At 39.8% G+C, this 26,103-nt stretch overlaps 1 protein-coding gene and 1 long non-coding RNA gene across 7 annotated transcripts in view; one reads left to right on the top strand and one right to left on the bottom strand.

Annotated features, from left to right (window-relative positions):
• Positions 1-12,682, top strand: part of LOC133270559 (uncharacterized) — a 985,299-nt gene extending 972,617 nt beyond the window's left edge. Inside the window, exon 3 of the long non-coding RNA XR_009743826.1 lies at positions 12,655-12,682. This is a non-coding gene — a long non-coding RNA (uncharacterized LOC133270559). The remainder of the gene's footprint in view (positions 1-12,654) is intronic.
• USP4 (ubiquitin specific peptidase 4) overlaps positions 1-26,103 on the bottom strand; it is a 35,473-nt gene that overhangs the window by 7,861 nt on the left and 1,509 nt on the right. For 2 of the 6 annotated variants that reach the window (XM_061455857.1, XM_061455860.1), the window contains exons 4-13: positions 23,178-23,304; positions 21,943-22,088; positions 21,691-21,752; positions 15,035-15,178; positions 14,308-14,425; positions 11,312-11,485; positions 9,347-9,505; positions 8,745-8,969; positions 8,423-8,506; positions 7,863-7,957 (exon numbers count right to left, since the gene is read on the bottom strand). In XM_061455857.1, coding sequence (XP_061311841.1) covers positions 7,863-7,957; positions 8,423-8,506; positions 8,745-8,969; positions 9,347-9,505; positions 11,312-11,485; positions 14,308-14,425; positions 15,035-15,178; positions 21,691-21,752; positions 21,943-22,088; positions 23,178-23,304 — 1,334 coding nt within the window. Of the gene's footprint in view, positions 1-1,531; positions 1,664-7,862; positions 7,958-8,422; positions 8,507-8,744; positions 8,970-9,346; positions 9,506-11,311; positions 11,486-14,307; positions 14,426-15,034; positions 15,179-21,690; positions 21,753-21,942; positions 22,133-23,177; positions 23,305-26,103 lie in introns of those variants that run through there. The other 4 variants (XR_009743825.1, XM_061455859.1, XM_061455858.1 and 1 more) reach the window with 4 other exon arrangements.

Raw genomic sequence — 26,103 nt, 5'->3', positions numbered from 1 at the left:
ATAAAGATCTAATAATGGGAATTAATGGATAATGCACTGTAATTCTGTATTTTACAACTTAATGGAATTAATAGAACATAAAAATGATGCTACATCGGACTACACAACATGGTTTCTGATGTCAGTCATTGGCTCAGCTGCCACCACACAGCTGGATCCTGACTCCTTGTCTTTATCATTCATGACAACTCTGAAAAGACTCTGAAAACTGCTAAGCAATAGAGTAAGACTTGACCAGTCTTATTCAGGATTATGAAGGCCTGAAGATCTGTGGTTATAATCTAGAAAGCAGGCAGTGAGCAATGAAGTACGTAACTTCCATTCCCTTACAAACTAAAGTCAAGCAAGTGCACAGGAGCACGAAAAGCTACAGAAAGACAAGGCAGAGCTACATGAAAACTACAGGCACTGAAAGCAAAAAATGCTCTGAGCTGAACACCAGGCTATTATGTATGTTGTATGCTACTGAAACATACCGCCCAAGTGCTGCTATTTATGATAAATTTCTCCACTTGGAAAACACTATGTGGACAAGTCAGTCTGTAGCAACAACTAAGAAAGTAGTAAGTTTTGTAAGAGAACAGAGAAGTGCAGAAAATGCCACTGCAGAAGCTGACACACAGATCCATCTGAACAGGATTACCACTGCACACCAACGCAGAGATGCTGCTGTGAAGTTACAATAGGTTCAGAAGCTGACAACAAAAATGAACAGAGGACTTGAAAAAAACCGGGTGAAAATGCTGCATGTATTTCTGATCTTTTCTAGGTAACAGAAATATTACTAATCTCTTTCTTTTACGATGCCAGAACACATACAACAAGTAAACTAGGAGGTAAGAAAATGCAAATGTAACTTCTTCAGATAACGGGTTGTTTGCCCCATAAAATTCAGTCATAGGATTTTGCCAGTCTTACACAGAAGAAAGGTAAAAAAGGATGAGGGAATTCACCCAGCAAGATTTTTAAAAAGCTTATAAAATACAAGCTCATTTTGGAAAGGACACAAACCCCTTATTCCAAACAAGAAAACACCAATTCCAGCAAGCGAGAACAAGCTTCCTGTATCACTCTGCAACAAGGTCTCACCCATCTACAACATTCCATACAAAACTACTGGACTAGCTGGTTTGCTGACTTAATGAAGTTCAGTAATTGTTGTAGTCTCAGTCATGTTAACCAACCTGACACTTCTGCAGCCAGTCATGGTTTCTCAAGACCACGAACTTATCTCAAGTATATACAGCATGTTGTAAGATAAGGCAGAAAGCATGGTATATATGGCAAACTAAATATGTCTTGCTCAACTATGCACACTTTTATAGATTAAAGGTGACCTGCAAATCAATTTGTGAAATTTTATCAACGCAAACAACACATACTATATGCCCCATTAGCCAGGCTAAGAGAACATGGGTATCTAGTTTATCCACCCAAACATTTTTCTTCTTAGGCCTTCAGAACTAAGAAGAAATACAGGGAGTGATACCCTTGAAGTGGGCTGTGGAGTTCATTCTTGAGTAGTGCTTACCTGACCCCTTGTAGGCCGGCTCCGAGCTCCAGCAGGATCCCTGGGTGATGTGACATCACCAGCATGGTGCATGGGAGGGTGTTACATTGGAGCGGGAGCCGGAGGTCCTAGTGGGGCTGGGCTTCCCAGAACCTAAGAGAAAGAAACAGTAAGCATTTTGGTTATGTGCTGAATGCTGTTCTCTGATTAGCCTGGAGAATGAGAGCATTCAGCACAAACACTGAGCTAACGGCATCAAATTGATTTGCAGACCACCTTTATGGAAGTGACTTCCTGACTATTTGCCACAGATCTCCCTGTCCTTTCCTGGGAACAACATGCCTTGAGAGGAACATTTACAGCGCTGAGAACCAGGCTAGTCCCACTGTTCTTTGGCTGCACTGCCCCTACACGTAGTGCCAATGATCTTGCTTCAAGGTTTATATCAAACACCTTTGTTGCTACAAGCATCACGCCTCTTACCTGATGCTAAATATTAACGTATCTGTTATTAGGACTACACTAAATTTCCAAGCCTGTCATAATGAGAAATGGGTGAATCCAAAGCCTCATAAAAGTTCAGGCTTGGAGAATCTAGCCCCAAATTCTCCTCGCTTTAAGGTGACCTAGAGAAGAAAACGTATAGTTTTGTCCTTTTGTGTAAAAGGATTCAGGTTCATTTTGGGATACATCTGAGTTGAAGTCACTTAAGAAGCCCAGTAACATTCACATTTCTTCTTTTTGAAATTTTACTATCAGAGAGCACAAAAGGCCAGGTAATATACCACGAGAAACGATAAGCCAGAAACTGAGCAGCTGAGAGGGAAAATATATCTTAGCCATGCAGGCCAGACTTCCCCTTCTTCACCCCAGATCACTCTGTAGTCAATATATGTTCCAAACGAAGTATGATTCTCACCCCACCTCCCCAAGAATCAGCACCTCCTACCACTTGGGACATAACAATTCACAATGTATGTCTCATGAGGTCCAAGGTGCCTTGCAAAAATCACAGAAGGCTGAACATGTCTTCCCTCATATCCTTATGGTGAAAACCAGACCAAAAATACAGCTTTTCCAACCACTGAAATCACCTAAAAAAAAGTGCAATTCTCTATACAACCCACATATTGCATGTTTCACAAATATTTATCTGTAGTACACTGTAACTACAATACCTGTGCCTGCAGACCATGTCCTCTGTCAAGCAAATAAAACAGTAAAGCACATTCCAACAATGCTACTCCTACTGCAACCTGCTGCGTGAGTTCCTGCTCAGTGACATTTACAACTGAAGCAGTATTCTGCTCAGTAATCAAGCAATACAAAGCCATAAATCAAAAGCTGAGACTTAACACATTGGTGTCGAAAGCAAGACAACAATACAAAAGTACTTTTTTTTTTTCCAATCACATCCCTGCTGGGGCCCAGATCTTCTACAGAATTAGATTCTTCCTTGAATTTTGAATTGAGATGCATGTTATTAGCTGGCTAGCAGGCAAAGCTCCAAAATCAGAAAACTATCAAACCAATGAGGATACTGTTGTCATATGGAGGCCCAGCTCTGGCTATAGCTTTCAACAAAGCAAAGCTGGAAAAATACTGCAAGAGATTGACCATTTATACCTAAATTTTTCAGTCCTGAGACAACTTAAGGCAATGCCAATAAACGTACAGAAAGCAAAAACTGCCAGTTTAAGTTACTTCAAGACCCCAAAGCTTCAGAACCACTGAAGCAACTGATTTCTGTTACAGAAGACAGTCACCTAGCTGATCACAGTTGGAAGATCTACTGGACACCATGCAAAGGCCCGTTAAGACGGGGACAAAGAGAGCAAGGAACAATGGAACAATTTGACGGCAGCTGTTCACAAAACCAGAGCCTGGAGGCCTTGTAGCTTCCTCCATCACCACACACTCATTCTCTGCATTTTCAGACTAGCAAACAATCACAGATGATTACTAACACAACCTTGTTTTGCTTCCCAGAGGAAGGGAAGAGAACTTTTCAGGTGAGGAAATTTTTACACCATTATTTAAACACTAGCAGGAGGCATGGAGGGGTGCTGGCTTCAGTTTATCACAGCTTCTCCCAGAATTGTCTAAGTGTGGCTGTCAAAAAGGAACACATGAAAAGACCTGAGAGCAAACCCAAATTACAAGACTAGCCAGCAAAATCTCTCAGGAAAACACCTCAAAATCAATAGGACCTACTGACAAATCTGCAATTTTAAAATGTAAGTTTTGGGAATGTATATGTAGGCAAACTATTTCTGAATATACTGGACTAATTTAACTCTATTTTTAATTGCTTACTTCTTTGCACTTCATTTTCTATCCAGTAAATGAAACTTTGTGTCTAACTTCAATTACTTAAAATAAGTAGTGACATTTACATATTAGTTTGCCAACAGGGAAGTCTTGCCACTAGACATTACTGGAAAATAAGAACAGATGGTCAGTATAAAAAGCTGGATGGAATCAAAACATGAATTAGGGAAGAGTTCAAGTACATGAGACAGTGAATATCATGCTAATTTATGTACAAGAGATGTTCTGCTTCTAGAAAACTCCCCATTTAAATACAAACTATTAACTAATGGTCCCCACTCATATCCCAGGTTGTTTATTATATATCAACTTTAAATACACCTAGTTAACATTTATATCCAAGCACACACCCTGTAAAAAGTACCACAATTACCAGAGATCTCTCTCCAGTTTGATACCTCTTACTCAGCTTTGCTGCACTGCGAGCACAAGATCCTGAAACAATGCCGTTTTCCTAATGGATTTGTAACATAAGTAATGCTATTAAAAACACGGTCTTTTCAGTAACCTCTGTTCTCCTAGTAGAGAAGCTGATACGTTCCAGTCTCAGTACACAAGGCAATAAAGTGATTCAAACAAATCTTAGGAAAACTTATGCTTTCAAAACATGGTAGGGAAGCAGCTTCTAAAAGGTTCCTTGCTTATAAATCAATCGCATTATTTTGTCAGCCCAACTTACTGCTTTAGAAAGTTTCCTTAGGAGTTTATTTTGTGGCAATATCCAGTACAAATGAAGTGCAAATAAACTTTTGACAAGTTAGCATGATTTATTAAGTCTTTGGTTATTTATTTCAATTGTGAATTTTGGGTGAAAATATGGGTCGCTATAAAACATTACAGTTATGCTTTTGAATAAAAAGCAGCTGTTCCCCTTCACTAATCAATATAAAGACAGTTTTCTTTCAGGAAAAGAAGAGAAACACATTACTCTGTGTAACTAGTGATACACCCCACAGCTATGTCACCAGCCAGCACAAAAGGATCTTGTCCAAACTGAACATTTTGTGGCCTATAGAGGCACACAGAACCACCCTTCAAGTCATAAGAAGCAAGTCTTTTCCTGACACTTCTCTAAAGAATTGGCCTTGTATTAAAGCCAAAAGAGCTAAATGCTTTTTAGTGGGCACTCAAGTCTTTGTAGTTGAGTTTGGGAAAATAAAATGCTTCTCAACTATACATTATTTCAGTCACAGATTTTTAGTTTCAAGTGGAAGCAAGTTTGTTCTTTAAAGTGGGAAGATTCCGAAAAACTTTTTTTTTTTTTTTTTTTAATAAACACCAAGATATTTGGCTGTAATCTAAGAAGGTAAATTGTGGGGGTATCAGAAACTCCTGAAGTTGCCATCAGCATCAATCTGAACATACAAACACTGTACGCCTCACACAGCACCTTCAGGAAGGCAGCAAGCCCTGATCTGACCGCTGATAACTTCTGCCAGAAATGTAACAGCTTGAGGAACACTTGAGAAGCTTGTTTAATCTGCCTCAACACCACTCTTGAGCCGTTTCCACCAGGACAGCCATGTGCAAAGCAACACTGGATTCCATGCCAGAAAATGAAACAGTTACTAGAACACTGCCCTGTATCCTGACCCAAGTTATCTTCTAGTTACAGTTACATCAACCAGCCAAGGTGCAGGAATGAATGCAGTGTTACTCAACCATCTTAGACTAAGATTTAGAAAGCCTGAAAAAAAACTTATAGAAGCCAGTTTCAGCATAAGAGCTTCACTTCAGAGAGACCTCCAAGGATTTCTCAGACCATGGGCTAAACAAAAAGCAGAAACATTTCCTGCAAGGAAAAATTAAAATCAAAATAATAATTTTAAGAAAAATACTATGACATGCAGTAACAAAAAAAAACCTTCAGCATACCCCTAATGTCATCAGTTTGCAAGAGCCCAGTGAACCTAGTCTCAAACTCAACCACGTCCTTTCAGTGACAACTGTCAAAGTTTCTTAGTTCCACTAGTCCTACAACCTGCTCACCTCAGACTCTCTAAATAACACCAAAAGTGTAAAAAACCCTAAAGAATCATACCTGCAGCTCAGAAATAACCAAAATGAAGACCCACCCTGACCAATCCCACCTTGTACCCTGACCAATCCCACCTTGTACTGATCTTAACACAGAACTGATATACTGTCAATCCCCCCTGTCAAACTCACTTCAGCAGATACAAGACATTAATAGATGGAAACAGAGTGTAATTTAAGAACCTTCACACTACTATTACCATTTCTTGCATGACTGAATTAAATCTTAGAACACCTATGAGCAGACTTGTTATAACCAGATAAAGTAAGCAGATTGTCAGCAGTAAAAGTAATATGCATTTGCCTTTAAATAGCAAGTTCTACTCTTTATGAACAAGCATTTCTCTGTTGTGTTTGAGACAAGACTCCCTTTCAATAAAAGAATGCTGTTTTTTAAACTGTAGGTTAGAATATTACTTTACATATCTTTTTCCTGGCAGCATCAACTATTAAAGGGAGTTCCTATGAGCAGATTTCTCCTAATTCTTGCCCTGGTGCTGGTTGCTTGCTCTTGCCCCACAGTGCTGAAAACATCTTAGAGGGTGTACATGCAAAAACACAATTACCAAAATTTCCTCATGCTACTGCCTCTCTTGCTTGGAGGGTTATTTTTAACCCAGGTCAGTTCACTGTGACTCACAGCATCACCTCATTTACAGTTCTGCCTGCACATAAAAGGAAATGATGATTGCAAAGGAAAATACATGTGGAACTGCTGTTCAGCCAGTGCTCCCCACCTCCTAACCCAGAGCAGACCTGATTCAGACACAGATGTTTTCTGTGGAGGGGTATGCAACGTTATGCCTGTAGGAAAGTGGAGTTTTGTAATTACCATTGTAATATCCCACTTCTTGATTCTTTCACATTTTCTACCTTTGGAGGTAGACTTACTCACAATCTAACCCTTTACAATACCCTCACAAAACAGATTTCACAGAAGCCAAAGGACCTTCCATGGAATCCTAACATGCCACACCTTTAGCTGCAGCGAAGAAAACATCACAAGAACTTGCTGAAAAACTCAGATACTGCATCTCAGGAACGAGGTGACGACAGCATGACAGAATAGCACCAAGCAGTATGTCACCGCACCCCACTCAGTGAAAGGTACACACTGCTCCAGAGAGTATCAGTGCAGGACTTTACACTGGCACAATTTTATGGAAGCAACATCCTTGCACTGGATTATTCTCACATGAGGAAGACTGGACTTGTGATGAAGGGCTGGATTTGACCTCCTCAAGTCCCAGGTTCAAGTGTGAGACTCAAAGGCTGTTTTGCACTTCATGTGCAACGTTTTTCATTTTCCAGCTCCAACAGGGGAACATGACTTTTTGCCTTCCTCACCAGATTTCACAGGTGACTGGAGACATCATCCCATCCACCACACATATATAAAACATCAACCACAACCTAACCCTCAGCTTTGCTGAAATTCCTCAAAAACTATAGTTAAGACACAAAAAGTGTAAGCACCAGTAAAGAGTCTACCAAGAACCTCCAGTCACGGTTAGCTGAGTGCTATAACTACTATGATGGTTTCCGGAAAGGCAGAGTACAACAGCTTAAACTTCACACTGTGCTAGTAACAGCTCCAAGGCTTTTGGCCCATCTGGAGCATAAGAACAGTAAGCTTGAGCTTGCCTAATAACACCAGTGAAAGTGTAACTGTAATCCAGACATCCAGATCACTATCTCAGAAAAAACTTGGAGAAAGTTCCAAGCTGCAGAACACAGAGCAAACACAAACTTTACTGTTACCCAGGGCCACGACTTCCTTTGCATTAGGAAAACACTGAACACCACACATGCCAATCTGCCGCTAGAAGTGCTGCATTACTGCTAAATCATGTAAAAGGTCTACAGGAAGGCTTATGTTCAAGAGGGAAAAGGTAAAAAAAGGAGTAATCAGGTTTTATATCCTGAAACCAAAACAATGTTTTGTAGCACTCTTCACACCATGGCATCTTCTCACTTTACTCACACAAAGATGTCGTCTTTTGGCATGATATGATTTAAACCTTCATCCATTTGGAAGATTTTGTGGAACCGATGATTATACACGTCTGTCACCACCATCTAGAACAGCAAGTGATATTTGCAAAGAAATTATAATAAAAGCTTATGTAAGTTTATGCAAACTAACTTTAAATTCAAATAGCATTTTATTCCTATTCTTTATCAGAATTTTCAGCACACATCAGCACTATTTTCTATAACAGCACCCAGCAGCTAATCAGCTGTATTTGTTAAGACAGATCAGAAAAACAAAGCAAATAGACTGGGTCCACAGAGGTATGGAGGAGATGCAATGCCAAAAGCTTTCTGCCCATTCTCTTACACCTCTGTACTGCAATGCATGTATCAGAGCAAGCACAGATTATTTCGTGCATCTTTCTTATTTCACGATCAAAGAAAAGCATTCAAACTTGCTAGGGTTTCATCACTATTCCATTAAGTTCAGCTTACCACTCATCTAAAAGCTAAGCCACCAAAACGCTTCAAGAACAAAAAAGAGAGATTACTGTCTGCATTTACCCTTACATTTTCTGCAGGAACACCAGAGAGTCTGGAAAGCGATTCACACAGATCTGAGATGGCCCCCATCATCGGCACCACAACCCGGTACTAGAAACAAAGACAATATCATGCTTATACCAGGCAAAATAAACCTAGTCTCACGAACTGAGATTTTATAAAGCCACTTGATTTCACATGTTCAATTCCCAGTTTCTGAATAAGAAAAACCCATCCTACTTCACCCAAAGGTGGACAACAATATCCTCTACGTCACTTGCAAAGTGTCAACTTTAAAACCTAAGAGAAAGACTCAGATTACTTAAATTTTTGTCTTCAACTGCCTCACCTGGACAGGCCTACGCTGTGGGTCTGCATATACCAAGGTGACTTCCATGAGACGATCTCTCCTCAAGGGCAATGGAAGGGTTAAATAACAGAAGGGATCAAAGGTGACAGAAACTTTAGAGCATTTGGGACAAACAAGAGTAGATTTGAAAAGACCATGAAAAATATCCACAATGATAGAATCATTCCTCAGCCTATGATTCTCCCAGGCCTCTTTTGCCACTGCCTATAAAAAGAAAAAAAAACACAAAACATTAAAAGCTATTTCTCACAAACACTCAGGGATCTCACAAGCACAGGGATCAAAGAAAACTCAGAACATTGATACTGATGTCAATATTGCACCATAAGCACATCTTCCTGCACAACAGTACAAGAACACACATTCTGCTGTAAGGCTGAACAACGGCAATGTGCCATGAGGTGTCATGAAGAGTGAGCCAGGCCATAAGGCATGGCAGGGTTCTCCCCTCCCAGGTAGACTGCTTTGCAAGGACAATGTTTGTGTGGCCGATGAGCTGGAAGGCCAGGAAGTGCCACAAAACACAACTAAACTCCCTGGGAAGCACTACCTGCCCTACCCTTAAGTAAAGGGCACCATACCGAATCAGGTCTGCCATTGGCATCCTTCAGCTCCAAGTAGGGCTTCTTCTTCACTCTGTTCAAATCCTCATGCAAGCCATCAAGAAGAAAAGCCAAGAGCTCCTGGGAATCTTGCTGCTGGTATCCTGAAAACTGAGGGGCAAATCTGCCAACCTGTGTCTGAAACATAGAGACAAGCGTCAGAGGGGTTGAGCATTACCTATGTATGAAAAAATAAGAATAAAAACACTCATGTCCTGCCTTTTGCAGGGATCGACTCCATGCTACCTTATGCTAGCAGCAGATCACAGTGAACTGGATTCTAATGCAGTAAGGGTGTCAGTACAATTTTCTCAACTGTTTTTATTTCCCCTCCTAGTGTTGAGAGGGAAGAATGCATTCAGTGCTGTGATGCTAGAAATCAAAGTTACCAATATTAATTCAGGAACCTCCAAAACAACCAGCACACAAAACCCATCTGCCAATATATACGTTGTACTTTAATTTCTCTTTCAGAAGCTTACAGTTCTCACAATGCAGACTTGCTGTAAGACAGCACCCTGAAGCAGGTGGACTGGAAGACTCAAAGTGTTTGCAGAAGATAATTATGAGCTAAAAACCTGGCTTAAAACTTAATATTGAAAATCTCACCACAGTAATCTCTAGGTACTCTAAAGATTATGATATGAAGCTAAGAACAGCCTGAGCTAGCAAAAGCCAGAAACAGCATGCCCTTACACACCTCTTATCTCGCAACACCGCCATCTAGTGTTCCTGCTCCTGAAACAGGAGTAGGAAGGGATCCCAGAGGAAAACCAACAATTAACAGGAGTGGTCAGTCCTATGACCATCACTAGTCTTCCCATAAAGAGTCCAACAGGCTTGCAAAATTATGCTTAGCACATTTTGAACGCTCAAGGTAATAACTGCAAGGAAGCCCAGACTGAAGGGCTGCTTACATATTGCAGATAATTAACACTGTCACTGAATAAGCAACAGAAAAATCACAACTGATACTGTACTACTAGGAAATAAAGAGTAATTCCTATTCCAACCTTAAACAAGAACAGCCCACATTAAGGCACTTTTACTGCTGTCCACTATATATTCATATATTTCCTCTGAATGGAAGTTTACAGATCAACTTGCATAGTGGTGATTTGCCAACAACTCCAAGTCACAGAAATTAAACATCTTGTTGATCCAGATCTACCTATGACTACACAGACAGCAGATTTCTATAGCCCATCAGACTTCTGCTCCAGGTCTCAAAAGTATATACCCTCAACTGCAAAACTACCACACAAAACCTAAACAGTAACAGGACACACATTTACATTAATATCAGATCACTGCTTATTTCATGCATTTGAGATCTTAATCTTTCACAGCAAACTGAGGCTGCACTACAGAAGCAAACTCTTTGTGTTCCTTCGACGCTTTATTCACCGTTCTGCACTGGAGCATCTTTGCATTACACTTAAAACAAAAGACATAGCTACAGTTTTTCTAGAGGTTCATATGCAACTGCTGTATTGCAGTATTTCAGCTGAAAGCAGCTTTTTACACTGAAGCGCTGGGAACACTGCATCAATAAATAACATTATAGACACGGGAATGCGTTTTGTTCTCCACTAATTTTACTCTTTAAAATTATAACATTCCTTTTCCCACTGATTAAAGTTCACAGCAATTCACATGACCTTGCCTAGTTTTGTGGCAAAGATCATTTTGATGCATCTGTAAACAGCTCCAAGGCTGGAAGGTCATTTACCAAGTAAGGCATTTCACATTAAGGAGCAGTAACCAGTTCTGGGGTATGACTTCTAGCAAGTCCCTCCCTGTACCCTGAAAGCATTTGCATAGAACACGAAACAACAAATTCTGTCATTGCTGCTTTCCTAACACTAGCATACGTGGAAGGCATATTAGCTTCCACTGTTTCTTCTGTCAAAAAGCTATGCTACAAGAACATGGAGTACTTACTTTAAACATACGTGGTGCCACATGTGACTGTCTTCCAGACCACATCTGTTTAATGAGCTCTGCGTAGGCTTCTGCAATTTCTCCTCTCATCCCCAGTGGATTGTTCTGATTTATTTCAGCTTCATACTTGTCTTCCAGAAAATAGTCAGTCAGAGGAGGGGTATTGCTTAGACACTGAAAAAGCATTAAGAAAATTAATTTACTGCACAAGACAATAAATCAGTGACAATAAAATAACAAACCCAACTTTCACATTAGAACATGTACTACGTTACTAACAAAACCCAAGAGACTGTGGGATACTGTAACCATTGCAACTCGGAGCAGGGCTAAAATTAAAAAGCATCACCACCAGATAGGGCAGCCTTCAAAAAACTAACAGCTCATTTCTGAAACATGGTTTCTCTCATTGGTGTCACATGGACTTTTGTTCTCTGCAGCATATTTGCCCCCAAGTGTAGGCTCCCCCTCCAGAGCAGTCTCCATTGGTTTATTTAGCTTCAGGCATAGGCTCCACAGCCACTTGGTTCTCCCTCAGAAATCTCTTTAAAACTGGCAGCACATTTATCTCCTTCAATTCCTTCAGTGCAGAATAATTTGAAGCATTCATTTAAAGTTACTGTATTTAACAGATCAGGAAAGTAAACAGCAAACAAAAACAAAAAAACAAAAACCCCCACAAAACACAAAACCAAACCAAACAAAAAATGAAACAACCAAAAGAAACCCCACAACTGCAGACTTTCGGAAGAAAGATATCTGCTCTTGGTATTACTGTCCCACCACATTTTGTTATTTTGTCCTGTAACTTCCACTGACACTTCAATTTGGCTAGAGTCTCTTAGTGTAATGCTGAGATCTGGCAAAAAAAAAAACCTGAAAGCGCCGTAAGAGTAAAGATTACAACCACTGCCCTGCCAAGACTTGCCTGTTCCTATAATTAATGTATGCAGACCTGCTTTTCCACCGGTTACTGGGGTGTTAGGGCAGGCAACCTTACTAATGTGTTACACATAAATCTGCACAGAACAAGTACGGAAGGTCTTCAGAGATGTCCTTAACGTCCTCAAGCCTACATCCCATATTCCATCTCTAACCTTGAAATCTTAACATGAGGGACACTGAGAAGAAAGGTTTTTTTGCTCCTTCAAGAAGTGAAACACAAGCTATGCTTTAACCTACAAAGGACCAAACACCATTAAAAAATACCCATCACAAAGTTAGCTGTTTAAAGATAGGAAGGATACTACTCTATATCTACTCTCCTGGCAATGTTCAAGGCCAGGTTGGACAGAGACTTGGGTGACATGGTTTAGTGTGTGGTGTCCCTACCCATGGCAGAGGGGTTGGAACTAGATGATCTTAAGGTTCTTTCCAACCCTAACTATTCTATGATTCTATGATTTATATACTCATTACCTGTGTATTGTGGTAGTGATTTAATACATCCCAGGAAATCACCATAAACCTCAGGACACAACTAACACAGGAAGTAGTTTTGCTAATTCAGTAATTCAAAGATTTTTACATTTATAGCAAGAAGTGACACTCGGATAAGCAAGACTTCGATGTGAGAACAAAGCTAATTCTGAGGTACGATCAAAATTACTAGGGCTTCAAGGCACTGTAGTATCAAGAAATATTAAAGTGGGCTCTTTCTGAACACCTGAAATTTCAGGACTTGTAGCAGATCCCTGTACAGTGCTTCACCAACTAGGTGTAGGTACACAGCTCTCCCAGCAGTTACATAGGCAATCCAGAGAGAGTTAGCAGTCCTGCCCTTCAGCCTCCTCCACTGTCACTGCCTTGATGTGTAGCTTGTGGAATTTATTTCCTATCAAATTCTTCCAGTTCCAGTGTCTATGCGCTAAGTAACTTTCTCTGGACAGATGACATTAAAGTGCTTATAGATTGCTATGGTTTGACACCAGCCTCTCACTGGGAGACTGCTGCTAACAAAATTCCACGAACCTCAAAAAATTAAGTCAGAGATTTGCATTTGAGAGACTAATGTCTAGAAAATAAAAGCCTAATAGTAAATACAAGAACGTTTTTCACCCGATTAGTTTCTATGCAAAAGTTCAGATTAAAGCATGTTTGGATTAAATTACTTTGACAATTAAAAAAATAATTCTAGAAGTTGTCTCTTAGCTGTAAAGTTCAAGAGAATATAATGTGGTGTAAGGTTACCATGATACAACTAAAAATAAAGTCACGCCGAACAAACAAGTAAGGCAGCCCAAGTTTATTCTGGTATCCTGAATACGACATGCATAATGCATTATAGTTATTTTAAGACCTGTTCTAGCTTTCAAAGCTACCACAGAATGACAGAAGTCATTACACAGCACTTGTACCACACTAAAGTTCATACAAGCTGGCTCATATTTTGTTTGAAATTCTTAACAAAAAACTATCCTTAACAAGTTGGTTTTTTTTTAATGAACCAAATAAACCGAAGAGACTAAGTGAAATGAGTATGCCAGTAATTATTATCTTTGCATAACTGACTCAACCTTAACACCCACACAATGACCCTGAACCCTTCCTGTGGCTTTTCACACTCTTCATTTTGGAGGAATCTTTAAATATGGACCCCAGAACTGCCTGCAGTGAACTGCTCATATCACTTGTGCGGCCCACACAAGTCACAATGTCCTCCACGTCAGCCCATCTTTGTCAGAGCACAGCACTGGGACTTTACAGTTGCACATCTGTTTAGTATTACTTCCCCCCCAGTCTTCCAGAAGTTACTGGATCATTTCAGATCCAGTCCTTTATACTGTTTATAGAACTAACGTGCTATGTATAAGTCAAATTAAATACAAGCCCATTTTTTTGTTTGAGATTTGTTGTTTGGGTCGTTTTTCTTCATTCCAGGTGCAGTCTCCTCATTGAATCACATTAGAACATCCTTTTCTTTCCACAAGTTTTAACCCACAATGTTTGCAAGACTGCTCTTTCATTTAATTCTAAAGACTCTCCCAAAGTCTTACCTGTAATGCAGAATTCATGAAGCAGGTATTTCCAAGGTTACTGAGTCCACAGAGTCCAGGTTGTGACACGGAAGCATTATCCCTGCAGCTGTAAGAGTTACAGACAAATCCAGAACCTCTGGAAAAAAAACAACACAGTGAACTCCACAGTGAGTTTACTGAATCTCAAGACTGTTTAAGAGTCACACCAAATACGAGTCAAAAAGATGTTTAATGAAATTGTTTAACCAGCATGTTACATGTTTGTGCTGCTTCATAGTGGCTAATGATGAATACCAGGAATGTGAAGTACATGTGCTAACTTTAGAAACATTAAGCATTACACAGTCTATTATTAATTTATGGCTCATAACACATTATTTTCCTCTGTCAGTAAGTACACAGCACTCTACCCTAATGCAGCAACAGTTTGCACAATATTACTGTAAGAGTTAATTAAAAAATTATCTCTACCTGGAAAGGCTTCTATCACACAGATGAAATCCCTTCCATTATATTCCCAATCCCCTCAAATCAGGCAGCGCCCTAACAGTAAGCTCTGGAATATGTGCTACTTTTGCAAGTGAGCAAGGAACAGCAGAACGCAGGGGTTTCAAAAGCAAAGTCTGATAAAGAGATAGACAAGAGTAGCAGAACTCCTCATCACATTCCTTTTTTATACAGGCAAGGATGCATGGGATTATTCACATGAAGGACGAAGAAGCAAAAGGAACATTCCTGCTCTTACCCCCTGCCCAGGTGGGAGCTGTTCAGTCCATAGGAGTTACTGCTATCACCGTTAGTAATGACAGAAGTGGCAGACACTGAGGAATAAGAACTTGCTGATGATTTTGAAGAGGTAGTAAAGCTTCTGCTAGTTGCAGTGCTTGATCTGGGAGAAAGGAAAAAGAAGTAGAAACAGTGCTACTACTTGTTTCATCCCCAGGCCCACCTCCCACAAAACTCCAAGGACTTGCCACGCTACAGTTAGTTCCCACACAGAAATTTACTGCTTTGATCTGTGTGATCACACTTTAAAACACTTGACTAGAACAGCAACATCAGACAACAGTATCAGAAGCAAAAGCCCTTGCTTGAAGCAAAATCTGGGTTCCAGACTGAAATAAGTAGGTAATTCAGACAGTGAGTGACAGAAAAGCAAGCTTTAAGTTCATGTGTAAACCACCACCTTGAGACAAGCAAGCAAAAAAATCCAAATCTTAAAATCACAAAACACTCGCCCTGTGTTAAAAAAGCAACGAAGTCAGTCCTTCCCTACCTGAAACTCCAACCACCCACTCAAACAGAACATTATTTAGCAAGAAGATAACCAGGGTGGACACAAAACAGTTCGTTACTAAGCCTAGTTGATACAACTATATTGTAGCTGCAACTCAGAGGGAAGACACACCACTGTGTACACATGGTATGCATAGCAAGCCTCAGCATTTTGAGACTGGAGATACTGGAATGGATTGAAAAAGTTCCTAAGCCTCAAGTCTATCCAGTTGTGGATCCTAGGTTATTCCAACACTACTAGCATTATGGTATGGAAAAGAACCAGAACACAAAAGTCACCAAAAGATCAACAAGGCACTAAAATTCTATGACAGTGTTCTGTCAGACAGCTTTGGCTCCATAAAAAAAGCAAAATCACAAGACAGCAGTACATAAATAAAATTAAATAAACTATTTTGATACTTGTTAATATCTCTATAGCAAGAGATAACTGGAAGACGGTCTATTCTCTCCATCTTTGCTCAAATAAACATGCAAAACTGAATGCAAAAAGGTGTGAGACACCAACAGCCACGAAAAAGTGGCCAACGCACCCAAAGCACAGCAGAGGATGGTGCCCTCAACCTTTAGCTTGTTGGTGTATCTCTTTATCTCTCAGCTTCCAGATGAAAACGCAAGCCCCAAACACAGTCTAAACCTGAAGCATGATAAAGAAAAACATATCAAACACCAGCCACCAACCAAAAAGTATACTGGAAAGTATACTAGAAAGAACGAGCAGGTCTACTGGAATAACTAAGACAACCATTTCTAGGGCAGTACATGTCCTTCCAGTCATCACATGTTGGAGGTGGAACTTCTCAAGTCTACCTGGACACAATGATAACATAGAAGAGAGAACAAGACGATCTAGACTAAACAGCAATTACCAGACTTATGCTCCACAAGCAGGCATTTTAAGGGTTAAGATAATCACACTAATAACAGCATGTAAATATATTAAGAACATATTTTGTAAAGTCTGAAGAAGTGAATTATCTAGAAGCAAAAAAAAAAGGCAATCTAAAAAGTGCTAGACTTGAAAACGAAGCATCTCTGCTTGACATGTTTGACCCTGCTGAGAGAACAGAGTAAGATGCCAGGAAAATAATATGAAGGAAATCTAATAAGGAGAAAAGAAGGTCAACAACTTAAGGGATTTCAAACTTTTCAACTGAAGCATCAAGGCAGTGCAGAATCCCAAGTCAGATAGCAACTGAAGAGTGCCCAGAAGTACTTCAGGAATATCCTATACACACAGAAAAGCTATGAACTCTGGAGGAAGATTAAAAAAAAACCACAACCAACAACAACAAAAAAAAACAATTTGGATGAGAAAGGAAAGATAAGAGTCAAGTCACAGAGCAGAGAAAAGTCTACCTACAAAGTTATCAAGGATCTTGACGGAGTTCCTGTTAGAAATTGGAAAGGATCATGTAAGAAGTACAGCAATGAAAGAGAGGCCAACAGCTTTCCAAAAGAGGAGAATAAAACAGAAATCAAATACACTTGGGAATACAAATATAAGCACTCTTACATGTTACAAGTTACTCGTCTACCTGTAATAACTGAAGAAAGATTGAGGATTTATGATGGATAGCTGTTCCCCCTCATTTCACAGGATGATCACAAAGGTAACTATGATTCCAGGTGAAAGGCACAGATAGCAGCTTAGAAAAATTGTTTTCCTCTGAAAGCTTCCATTTTTAACCCCAGGAAGCTGCTGTTAATGTCCCCACAACACTGTAGGCTCTCAAGGAGACTTTCTCATTTGCACAGAGATGACAACAAAGTCCTGGATGCAAAGCATTTATCCCCAGAAGTGTTTATTTATGGAGCCTGCAGACTTTGAGTAGCCAAAGCCACCTGCCCCCCCCACCATCTCTCACAGTATGCAACTTCTGCTCCCTTCGAAATGGAGGCCCCAATACTTTGCTGTGAAGTAAGAGATAAACATTATTTCTTCTTTAAGTTCATGACTTAGAACCTTCCAAAACATTCTGGGCTACTCAGTGGGTTACCACTGAAACTATGCTCAGTTTGGTCTCTCTATGCACAACAGACACTGGACTGGAAGGTGCCACGCTCCTGGAACTTCCCTTTGATCACAACTACAATGTTTCTGATAGGGATAAACACATTCAGTTACATTTCATCAACAAAACCTATAGAGAAGTAAACTATATTGAAGACAGACTTCATGTAACCATGCTACAGTTCAGGGATTTGAAAAAGAAAACAATAATTTCACAGGTCTGAGGATGAGAATGCATCATATGACTGCTCAATCAGTCCTCCTGCTTAAGCACAATTTAAGTCTCTCAAAATAACTCCTATCCGAGCTAAAAATATACCTAGAAAAACCTTCCATCATGGTTTCAGAACAGCCAACAGCAACCAACCCAGACCACAAACTGTTCTAGTGACCAACCCTTACAGTCAGAAGAAACTTGCATTTCATTTGCAACATGAGTACCTGGCTTCATCATTTGCACACTGGTTTGTGCTCACCTCCATCTGCTGCCTGTAGAGTTTCTCATATCCTACAGAAGCTTTTAAGTGTTAAAATAATCTTTTACATTTCTCACTGATAAAACATTTTAACTTCCAAGTCTCCTAGCACAAAAAAAAAAAACATGCTAATTCTTCAACAATTCACTTTGGTCTGAAGCCTCTCATTAGTCTACTTTCCAAATCTGTTTACAGCACCACAGGACATGATAATAAACTGAAAAAATGTGCAGTTTTATCAGTGTGCCAGTTATCAAAATCTTCTGATGCACACTCAGCACTTCCCTACTGAAGCACTGAGGTTGTTTTCATTGGTTTTGTCTCAAGGCTGCTACCTGAGCTCACATCCAGGAAAACGAACCAGGACTGGTATCACATTCTTACAGAGCCCAGCACGTATTTTGGGCTCATGACCTTCATCCCCACATACACAACTTCATGCTTCACAATACTGATGCACATTGCCCCCCGTCTGCCAATTAAAGACGGCAGCAGTTTCACATCTTGCCACAAAACCTTTCAAAACCCACACAAATGGCAAGTGAGAAGAAATCTGAAGACTTGCAGCACAAAAAGTACAAAATTAGTCCAGAAACTGTGAAGCCATATGGTTGATAAGAAGAAAAACTGCTAAGCGGAACAGCTTGAAAGAGTACTGCAAAAGGCTTTCAAGCGTTTGGAGACAGAGACAGAAAAAGTGTTTCAATTCAGTTGAAGCTACCTTCAGAGGATACAGCAGAATTAGTCCTCCTTTGAACTACCAATAAATACATATATACATATATATACACACAGTGACATTTCTGTCAAAGCTAGACAAGGCAGGACTTACATTTAATTGGCAAAGCAGAGACCATAATACATTTTCATTTAGAAAGTTCTTACATGCAAAAGCCTCCCTGACTTATCTTACATACTTGACAATACCCTGAAAGCACACGGCACCTACTGCAAACTCAAGCACTTGAAAGTCACGTAATAAAGAACTCCCACAAAATAAGCTTCTCCTAAATCATGAGCACACAAGGAACCAGGAGAAGGACATCAGTTTTAAATACGAGAGGGCATTTAATTATGGTATTACATACCTACAAAATACGTACCAACCATAAAGGTCTTAAGACTGTACAGTAATTTCTGGCATGTAATATCATGGAATGTCGTTTCAAGTTGAACAGATGCCTATAACAGGACAGAGTACCTGAGAAAAGCCACATATGCTATACCATATATGTGAACGAAACAACTCCTCAACGCTTTTACTGAGGAGAGTAACACAGGGAGAGGGGAAAAGGTTCACCATGTATACACTGCCATCAGTAAAAGGAAGAGCAGGAATCGGAAACAGCAAGAAAATTACAGCAGAAACCAAAGAACAAAAACGAATTCTACTGCTGAGTATTCCAAAGAGAGGCAGACAGCTACCAGGCAGATGCTAAATACAACTTCACTCCTGCTTTCAAATGTAATACCTGACAGAAAAGGTTCTGTTATTACAGATCCAACACAATTTCTTGTTCATTTGTGCCAAGAAAATGATACCCAGGATAAAAACGTGTGTTCTAGGACTGAGCTGGAACTCTGCTAGCTCAGCATTTTATTTTGGGAGTCTTGTCAGTAACAATCAAAGAGGACCAAGTTCCACAGAGTCTTTGATAAAATCTCCCGTCAGAAACAAAACATGCTTTCAATTCCAAAATTCCTAGAATAAGTATAATCTATTCCCTCTTCTGAAACTTTGTCTAGTAATAAAAGCAGTTTCAAACTACAAGATGCAAGCATTTTGTTCCCTAAGGAGAAGCAAACTAACATACAAATATACCACCCAAAGACTGCTGTGATGTTTAATAGCATGCTTTCTGTTAAATGTCAGCCAGCTTTATGGCTGGGAAATAGACCGAGGGCTGCCAAACATGGGGAAAAGCTGTTTGCCCTGGCAAGAGCCAGTGCTTCTGACTAACACCAAATGGTGGGGGAAAATCCTCACAACAGGGAACTCGCCCACCTCATAGTCACCTTGCACGCACATATAAATGTAGTGAGTGACATGAACTCCCAGCTTTCCAAGGCTTCTTTTGGCACACAGGCAGTGGTGCAGACACTCACCATTCCTCTACCAACAGCAGAATGCTCTCCATCCTGTTTGGTTTATGGCATCAAAACTCTAAATACACAAACTTTCTCATAAGCTTTTAAAGTGATGCAGCCTAAAGAAAAAAACTTTAAATATAAAGTTTCCCATGGTCCTGGCTAAATGGTATTTTCTCCAGCTGAGAAAGAAACTACTAGAGCAAAATGTTTGCCTGAGATAGGATTAAGTACAAGACAATGCACAAAGGCACAGATAAAGCTATTCATATGACTTAATTCAATTCTTTCAGCCACCATTATCAGCATCAAGTCAAACAATTTCACAAGTTTTACATTATAATAAGCAAATGTTTATTTCCATGTCATTAGCAAACACTAATCTGTGTACCCATAACCATTTCCATTTAAGTACCTCTAAAGGTTGAAGTGCTTACATAGCAGACTAGCTGACAAAAAAGGGAAACACAGACCTGGGAATGCTACAGGGCTCCTTTTTGGCTTTGTTTTATGTGTAAACAACAGGTTATGATCTGGTCTTGCATGGCTCCTTCTCTAATACTGACTGTCCACCAGTACTTGATTATGTACATGATATGAATGTTTAGATGCTCTTCACACAATGCTCTTACTGAAAGCTCACTGTAATATGATGGACATTCACCTGATCCATTTACCCAGTATTATCTCTCAGAAGTAGAGAACTGTTTAAAAAAAGGTTTCACTGACCTATTTGATCCTTTCTTCAAGTTTAACACTAGTGAGATCTTGGTCTCAAATGAGGTAACTTGGCAACAAGTTCTGGAAGTCAACCATATTATACAGAAAAGCATTTTCTTTATTATGGCCTACTCACAGGACTTGGTACGAGCAGTTTCTTACCACTGCAAGCAGCTTCCATTCTACACCATTCACTCTCTATATACAGTATTTCATTAAACTCTTCTACCTAGCTCTTCTCTAAATTAGATAGTAGACGTATCCATGTAGTACTTACTTGTAGTAGGCTTGTATAATTGCCTTTGGGGCAAGTGGGGTTGTTCAGCTTAAAACTGAAACAACAAAAAGTATATTTCAATACACTTTTTAAGGGGGAATTACCAGAACTCCAAGCATTCACCACTAGCAGCTTTGGAAATATACTCCAAGATCCTTTTTGTTCTACAATGGCAGAAGACTTTTTTTTTTCCCCTCCTCTGTGCAGCTTCCAGAGGTAGCTTTTTTAAGTAGACTAACTCAACGTAAATAGCACCTGTGCCTCCTAAGAACCTAAAGGTCCTAGAACTTAAGGTACTTAACCCTTACACAATCTATTTGTGTAACAGGAGACACTGGCTGAGACAAGAAATCAGCAACAGAACCTTGGAAGAATGTTTATTTTCAAGATTTTCTCTCCTTAAAAAAGCCAAAACAAAGAAATCCACAATAGCTCATGACAACCAGGCTCCCAGAGAGAACATGTAGTGGCTACAGTCTAGCAAACAAACTGGACAAAACAGCAGAAACGTTTAGAACATGCTTGCTTACTTTGCCAGGATATGCTGTCCAGGCCACGTGCCATCTTCATTTTTCACTTCTATTAGAACCATCTGAAAGATAGTTCAGATAATTAAGAAAGGTAACTGCAAGCCTACTACACATTTTGCAAAATCATTCACAAATCACACTTTCAATGTTTGCTCAAAGTACATAAAAGCAACTGAAAAAAAGAAAAAAAAAACCAAAAAAAAAACATAGTAGAGAAAGCAGTACATGAGAATCAAAAGTTATGCCCCTTACCTGACCCTGATAGAGCCCTGCATCTTGGACTGTGCTATCCAGCTTGCAGAGCTGCTCGTAAGTGTTACTCATATACCTGTTCCATAACCTAGTTTCCTTCTCAGCAGGGATATTAAATAGTTTTCTCATTTCTTTCTCGATGGTAGCTGTTCAGGAGGAAAACAACACCAAAATTCATAAAACATGAGTGCTTTTGGGAAAAAACCTCACAAGTCAGACATTCAGCAAAGAGGTACATCACTGATCATTTCAGGCATATACTTGCCTGTCAAGCCCTCAAACTAATAATGTTCAGAACACACTGAGAAATTTCAGCCCAAACGCCAGCTGCTGTGAAACAGTTATCATTTGAAGGTTCAAGAAGGAAGTGTTCTCAGTTACTACTGGCAGGTCAAACATCAGCAAACAAACAAAAAACATATCTTTACAAAAATATGACAGCTGACAGTCAGTATTTTTACAGAAGTAAATACAGCAAACATACAGAGAGAAAGAGAGAGAGAGAGAAAGAGAGATGAGCCAAGTTTCAGGGAGAAGTGTAGGAAGAGCCACTAAGATGTCCAAAATAGTCACACACTAGGAAGAAGGAATCATAGGAAAACCAGAGACAGAACTGCTGGATGTGAGTGACATGGATGCTTCTTAAGGACATGAGTTAGAAACGTATTCCCCAAAGCTTTTAATCACAACTCCCTGTGTCATACACAGAATCACTATGGCTGGAAGAAACTAAGAGGATTCTTCATTTAAACACTCAAGGCAGGGTCAACAGTGAATTCAGATCAGGCTGCTCAGGGCTTATCCAATCAGCCGTTCAAAAATTGCAAGGTAGGAGATTCCCCCACCCTTCTGGGCCCTATTCAAATGTCTAACTATGCTAACACAGAAAACATTTTAATTGTATTAGCTGGAATCTGTCCTGTTTCAATTTCTGACTACTGTCTCTTGTTTTGTTGCTTTGTTACTCAGTAAATAGCCTGACTCCATGTTCTCAGTAACCTCCTCACAGGTGCTATTAGGACCCTCAAAGCCTTCTCTTTTCCAGGCAAAACGTAGCTCCCTCAGTCTCAGACATCACGTGATCCAACTCTGACTACCCTGTTGGTACTCTTTAGATTTGCTCCAGTTTATCAACACTGTTCTTGTTCTGTATGGCACAAAGTATCTCTTGAGGTAGCCTCAGAGCACAGCTTCACGCCTCAGAGCACAGCTTCACGCATCAGAGAACTACTTACCAACAGTATCTGCTTTGCTAAAGTGACAGCTGATTACATTGTCAGGATCACTGCTCTCACACAGTTTCAGCTCAAGAAGATAAACTTCAACCTTATAGTGCTTCACAAACAGACCATATTCCACTACCTGCAAATAGAAGGCAGATGTGATAAACAAAAAAGAGTTAAAATACTGAGCAGTGCTCTGTAAGGTACACTTGCCTAAATACTTTAAGTTACAAGTCTTGCAAGTCAAGCCATAAACCGAACACTGACTTGCTTCCAAGTCACAGCTTCTGTCAGCTTGTTTTGAAGTTTTCATTTCCTAAAACATAAGAAACTGCAGTGCTTTCCTTCCAAAGTGCAAAGTTCCAAAGGTCCACCATCACAGCTGAACTGACAGTGCCAGTAACTACCCATGAAAAATATTTGACCACTCAGAGCATTTTAGGAGGAAGGAAAAAAAAAAAAAAGAAAAACAAAACAACACAACTGCCTCCAGTCTTTGCCTAAGGTTTGCATAAAAAAGAAATAAGCCAGGAGCACCAGAGCAAAAACCCTTCTATTACAAGACAGTAAGACAAAGCATTCATTACTTTTCTGCATGATACACAGAATGTGCCTCATTAGCCTGTCCTTGCTCTCCTTGCAAAAACAGACAACTCCTCAAAACTGCTTTATTTCAGAGTGGTTCTCTAATCAATCTGCATTTGAGAGAACACTCCAGTAAGTACACCTACCCACCCACTAGCTTTCAGCATGTTTAGAGAATGGTATTCTATAAGAGCAGACACTATGCTTTACCTACAGATCACAAAACACATCAGACCAGAAAGAAAAGCACATTTCAGGGGCCAGTTATGAGACAACTGTGATGTAACTGGACGATGAAGGGAAAAAAAAAGAAAAAACCAAGAAACCCCACAAAACCACAAAAAACCAAAACCCAGAACACCAAACACCACAGCACAATTCCCTCCACAGTTCTTTACCTGTAAAATTGAGATCATAATTTATTGAACCATCTGGTGTAATAGTAATAGTGTTTCAGAGGTATCTGGACAACAGCCTTAATAATCTCCTCTAACTTTTGATCAGCCCTGAAGTGATCAGGCAGTTGGACTAGATAATCATTGCAGGTCCTTTGCAACTGAAATATTCTATTCTATTTGAGTGACACCAGAGTTGCTATGACCTACATCTGTGTCATGCTTCCCTCTTCTGAGCTTTTATAGGGTTGTATTAGATTAGGTAAGGTGCTTTAAAGGTAAATAATTAACACACACATTTGGAAAGATCCTCAGTATTTTGCTGTTATAACAGAAAGTAAAACTCTCCCTCTTTAAACACGTTTGACAGGAAAAATCAGTCTCTTTTTTTTTGCTGGTTTGATTTTTTGTGGGGTTTGTTGGTGTTTTTTTGTTGGTTTTGTTTGTTTTGGGTTTTGGTTTTTCTTTTAAAGAAAAACTATGCAAAGGAACCAATTCACAAGGTCTCTATTTCTTTTTCAGAAGGAATTTCATTAAATGGGACGTCCTGTTCTCCAGTATTCCATAGCAAGAATCAAATAAATAAAAGCCATATTCAGGAATGGAAGTACTCTCTCCAAGAAGTTTTTGATGAGCTCACTGTGTCCATTAGGACACATAAATGACAAAGAAGAGTCTCTAATTGCCTGCAGATGTCCTTTAAAGAGTGTCTGACCAGCTGGCTTGTCCTGTGTCACAGTAAAACGTGTCCACCCCACTGGACAGCAACCTGAGCACAGCACTGTGGAAGTACACTGGTCTGCATCTTGTACATTTAAACACTTTGGGACTCTACAGAAGACTGCACAAAAATATGGTTTGAGATTATCAAAAGAAACCTGAACCACAAGTAAATCTAATCTAATCCTCCTGTACTTGACTCTGATCATCAGACACATAGAGGTGGAAGAAATACCAGCTTGCAGAATTACAAAGATGCCTGAACACTACTTTCCAAATTCTACTTTTATGGGTATTTTGATGTATGAATTACAATTGATCGAGCTTTAGGAAAAGGATTAAAGCATTCAAGGACCACAAGTTTAAGTGCTTTGCTTCCAACACCACCTGGAGAATACTGTAACCAAATACTGGCCATGTTCTGTTCAGGTGCAGTGCTACAGCTTGTGTACCCAATGACCTTTCACTTTGTTTTTATAAGAGGCTGTTATCATCCCACAAACCTAATGCTCCGCTGTATTTTAACACTGAAATATAAAAATCCACTTGAGTTACTGGGTTAACAATAAACGGGAACTGGCACTCTCATAGCAATTCAAAACTTTACGAATTTACTCTTAACTGGGCAGCAATAACTTGGAATCTTACACCTGTAAAACAGCCCCAGCTCTAAGCTCTAGCCCCCAGTAATTACAGTGTTGAATAGTGGTATCTGATACCCCAAGAAAAGGGGGCTCACATGGTTAAACCTGTCAACCAAGTGTTTCCCCAATAACATCCATACCTATTGTCCAACTTGTGAATTTTTCAGAAAAGGAAATGTCTAACAACGCGCCAGGCTTTGTGAAAATAAAAACATACTCATTAACAAAAGCTTTCTAACTCAGAGTCACTGATCTGCATTGGTTCCAGCTTTCCTTCTCAGTACAGATTTTCCTATTCCTTGCTAAATTATCCCTACTAGAACCACATTTCCTTTACATGCTATAATTCTTTTCCACACACCTCTACTCCTGGTTTACACAGGAGCTCTTTCTACTCAGCAGAGTGAACCTGGAAGTATTCATGCTTTCAGAAGACATCAGAATTTTTCATCCCATGTATTTTCTAGCCCACACTGAGTGACAACATTCCAGGAGCACTGACCAGCAGTGGGCTTGCATGAGAGGGACCTTACTTCCTTTTACCATTCCAGTGCTACACTTTCCTGGGCCTTGCATTCCTTGAAGCAAGCCAAC

The sequence above is a fragment of the Pezoporus flaviventris genome, unplaced genomic scaffold (genome assembly GCF_033815535.1).
Source record: "Pezoporus flaviventris isolate CSIRO_AGI_PZ_B2104156 unplaced genomic scaffold, CSIRO_AGI_Pfla_v1 ptg000021l, whole genome shotgun sequence".
In the NCBI taxonomy this organism is placed as follows: domain Eukaryota; kingdom Metazoa; phylum Chordata; class Aves; order Psittaciformes; family Psittacidae; genus Pezoporus; species Pezoporus flaviventris.
This window is presented reverse-complemented; position numbering and strand designations above follow the sequence as displayed.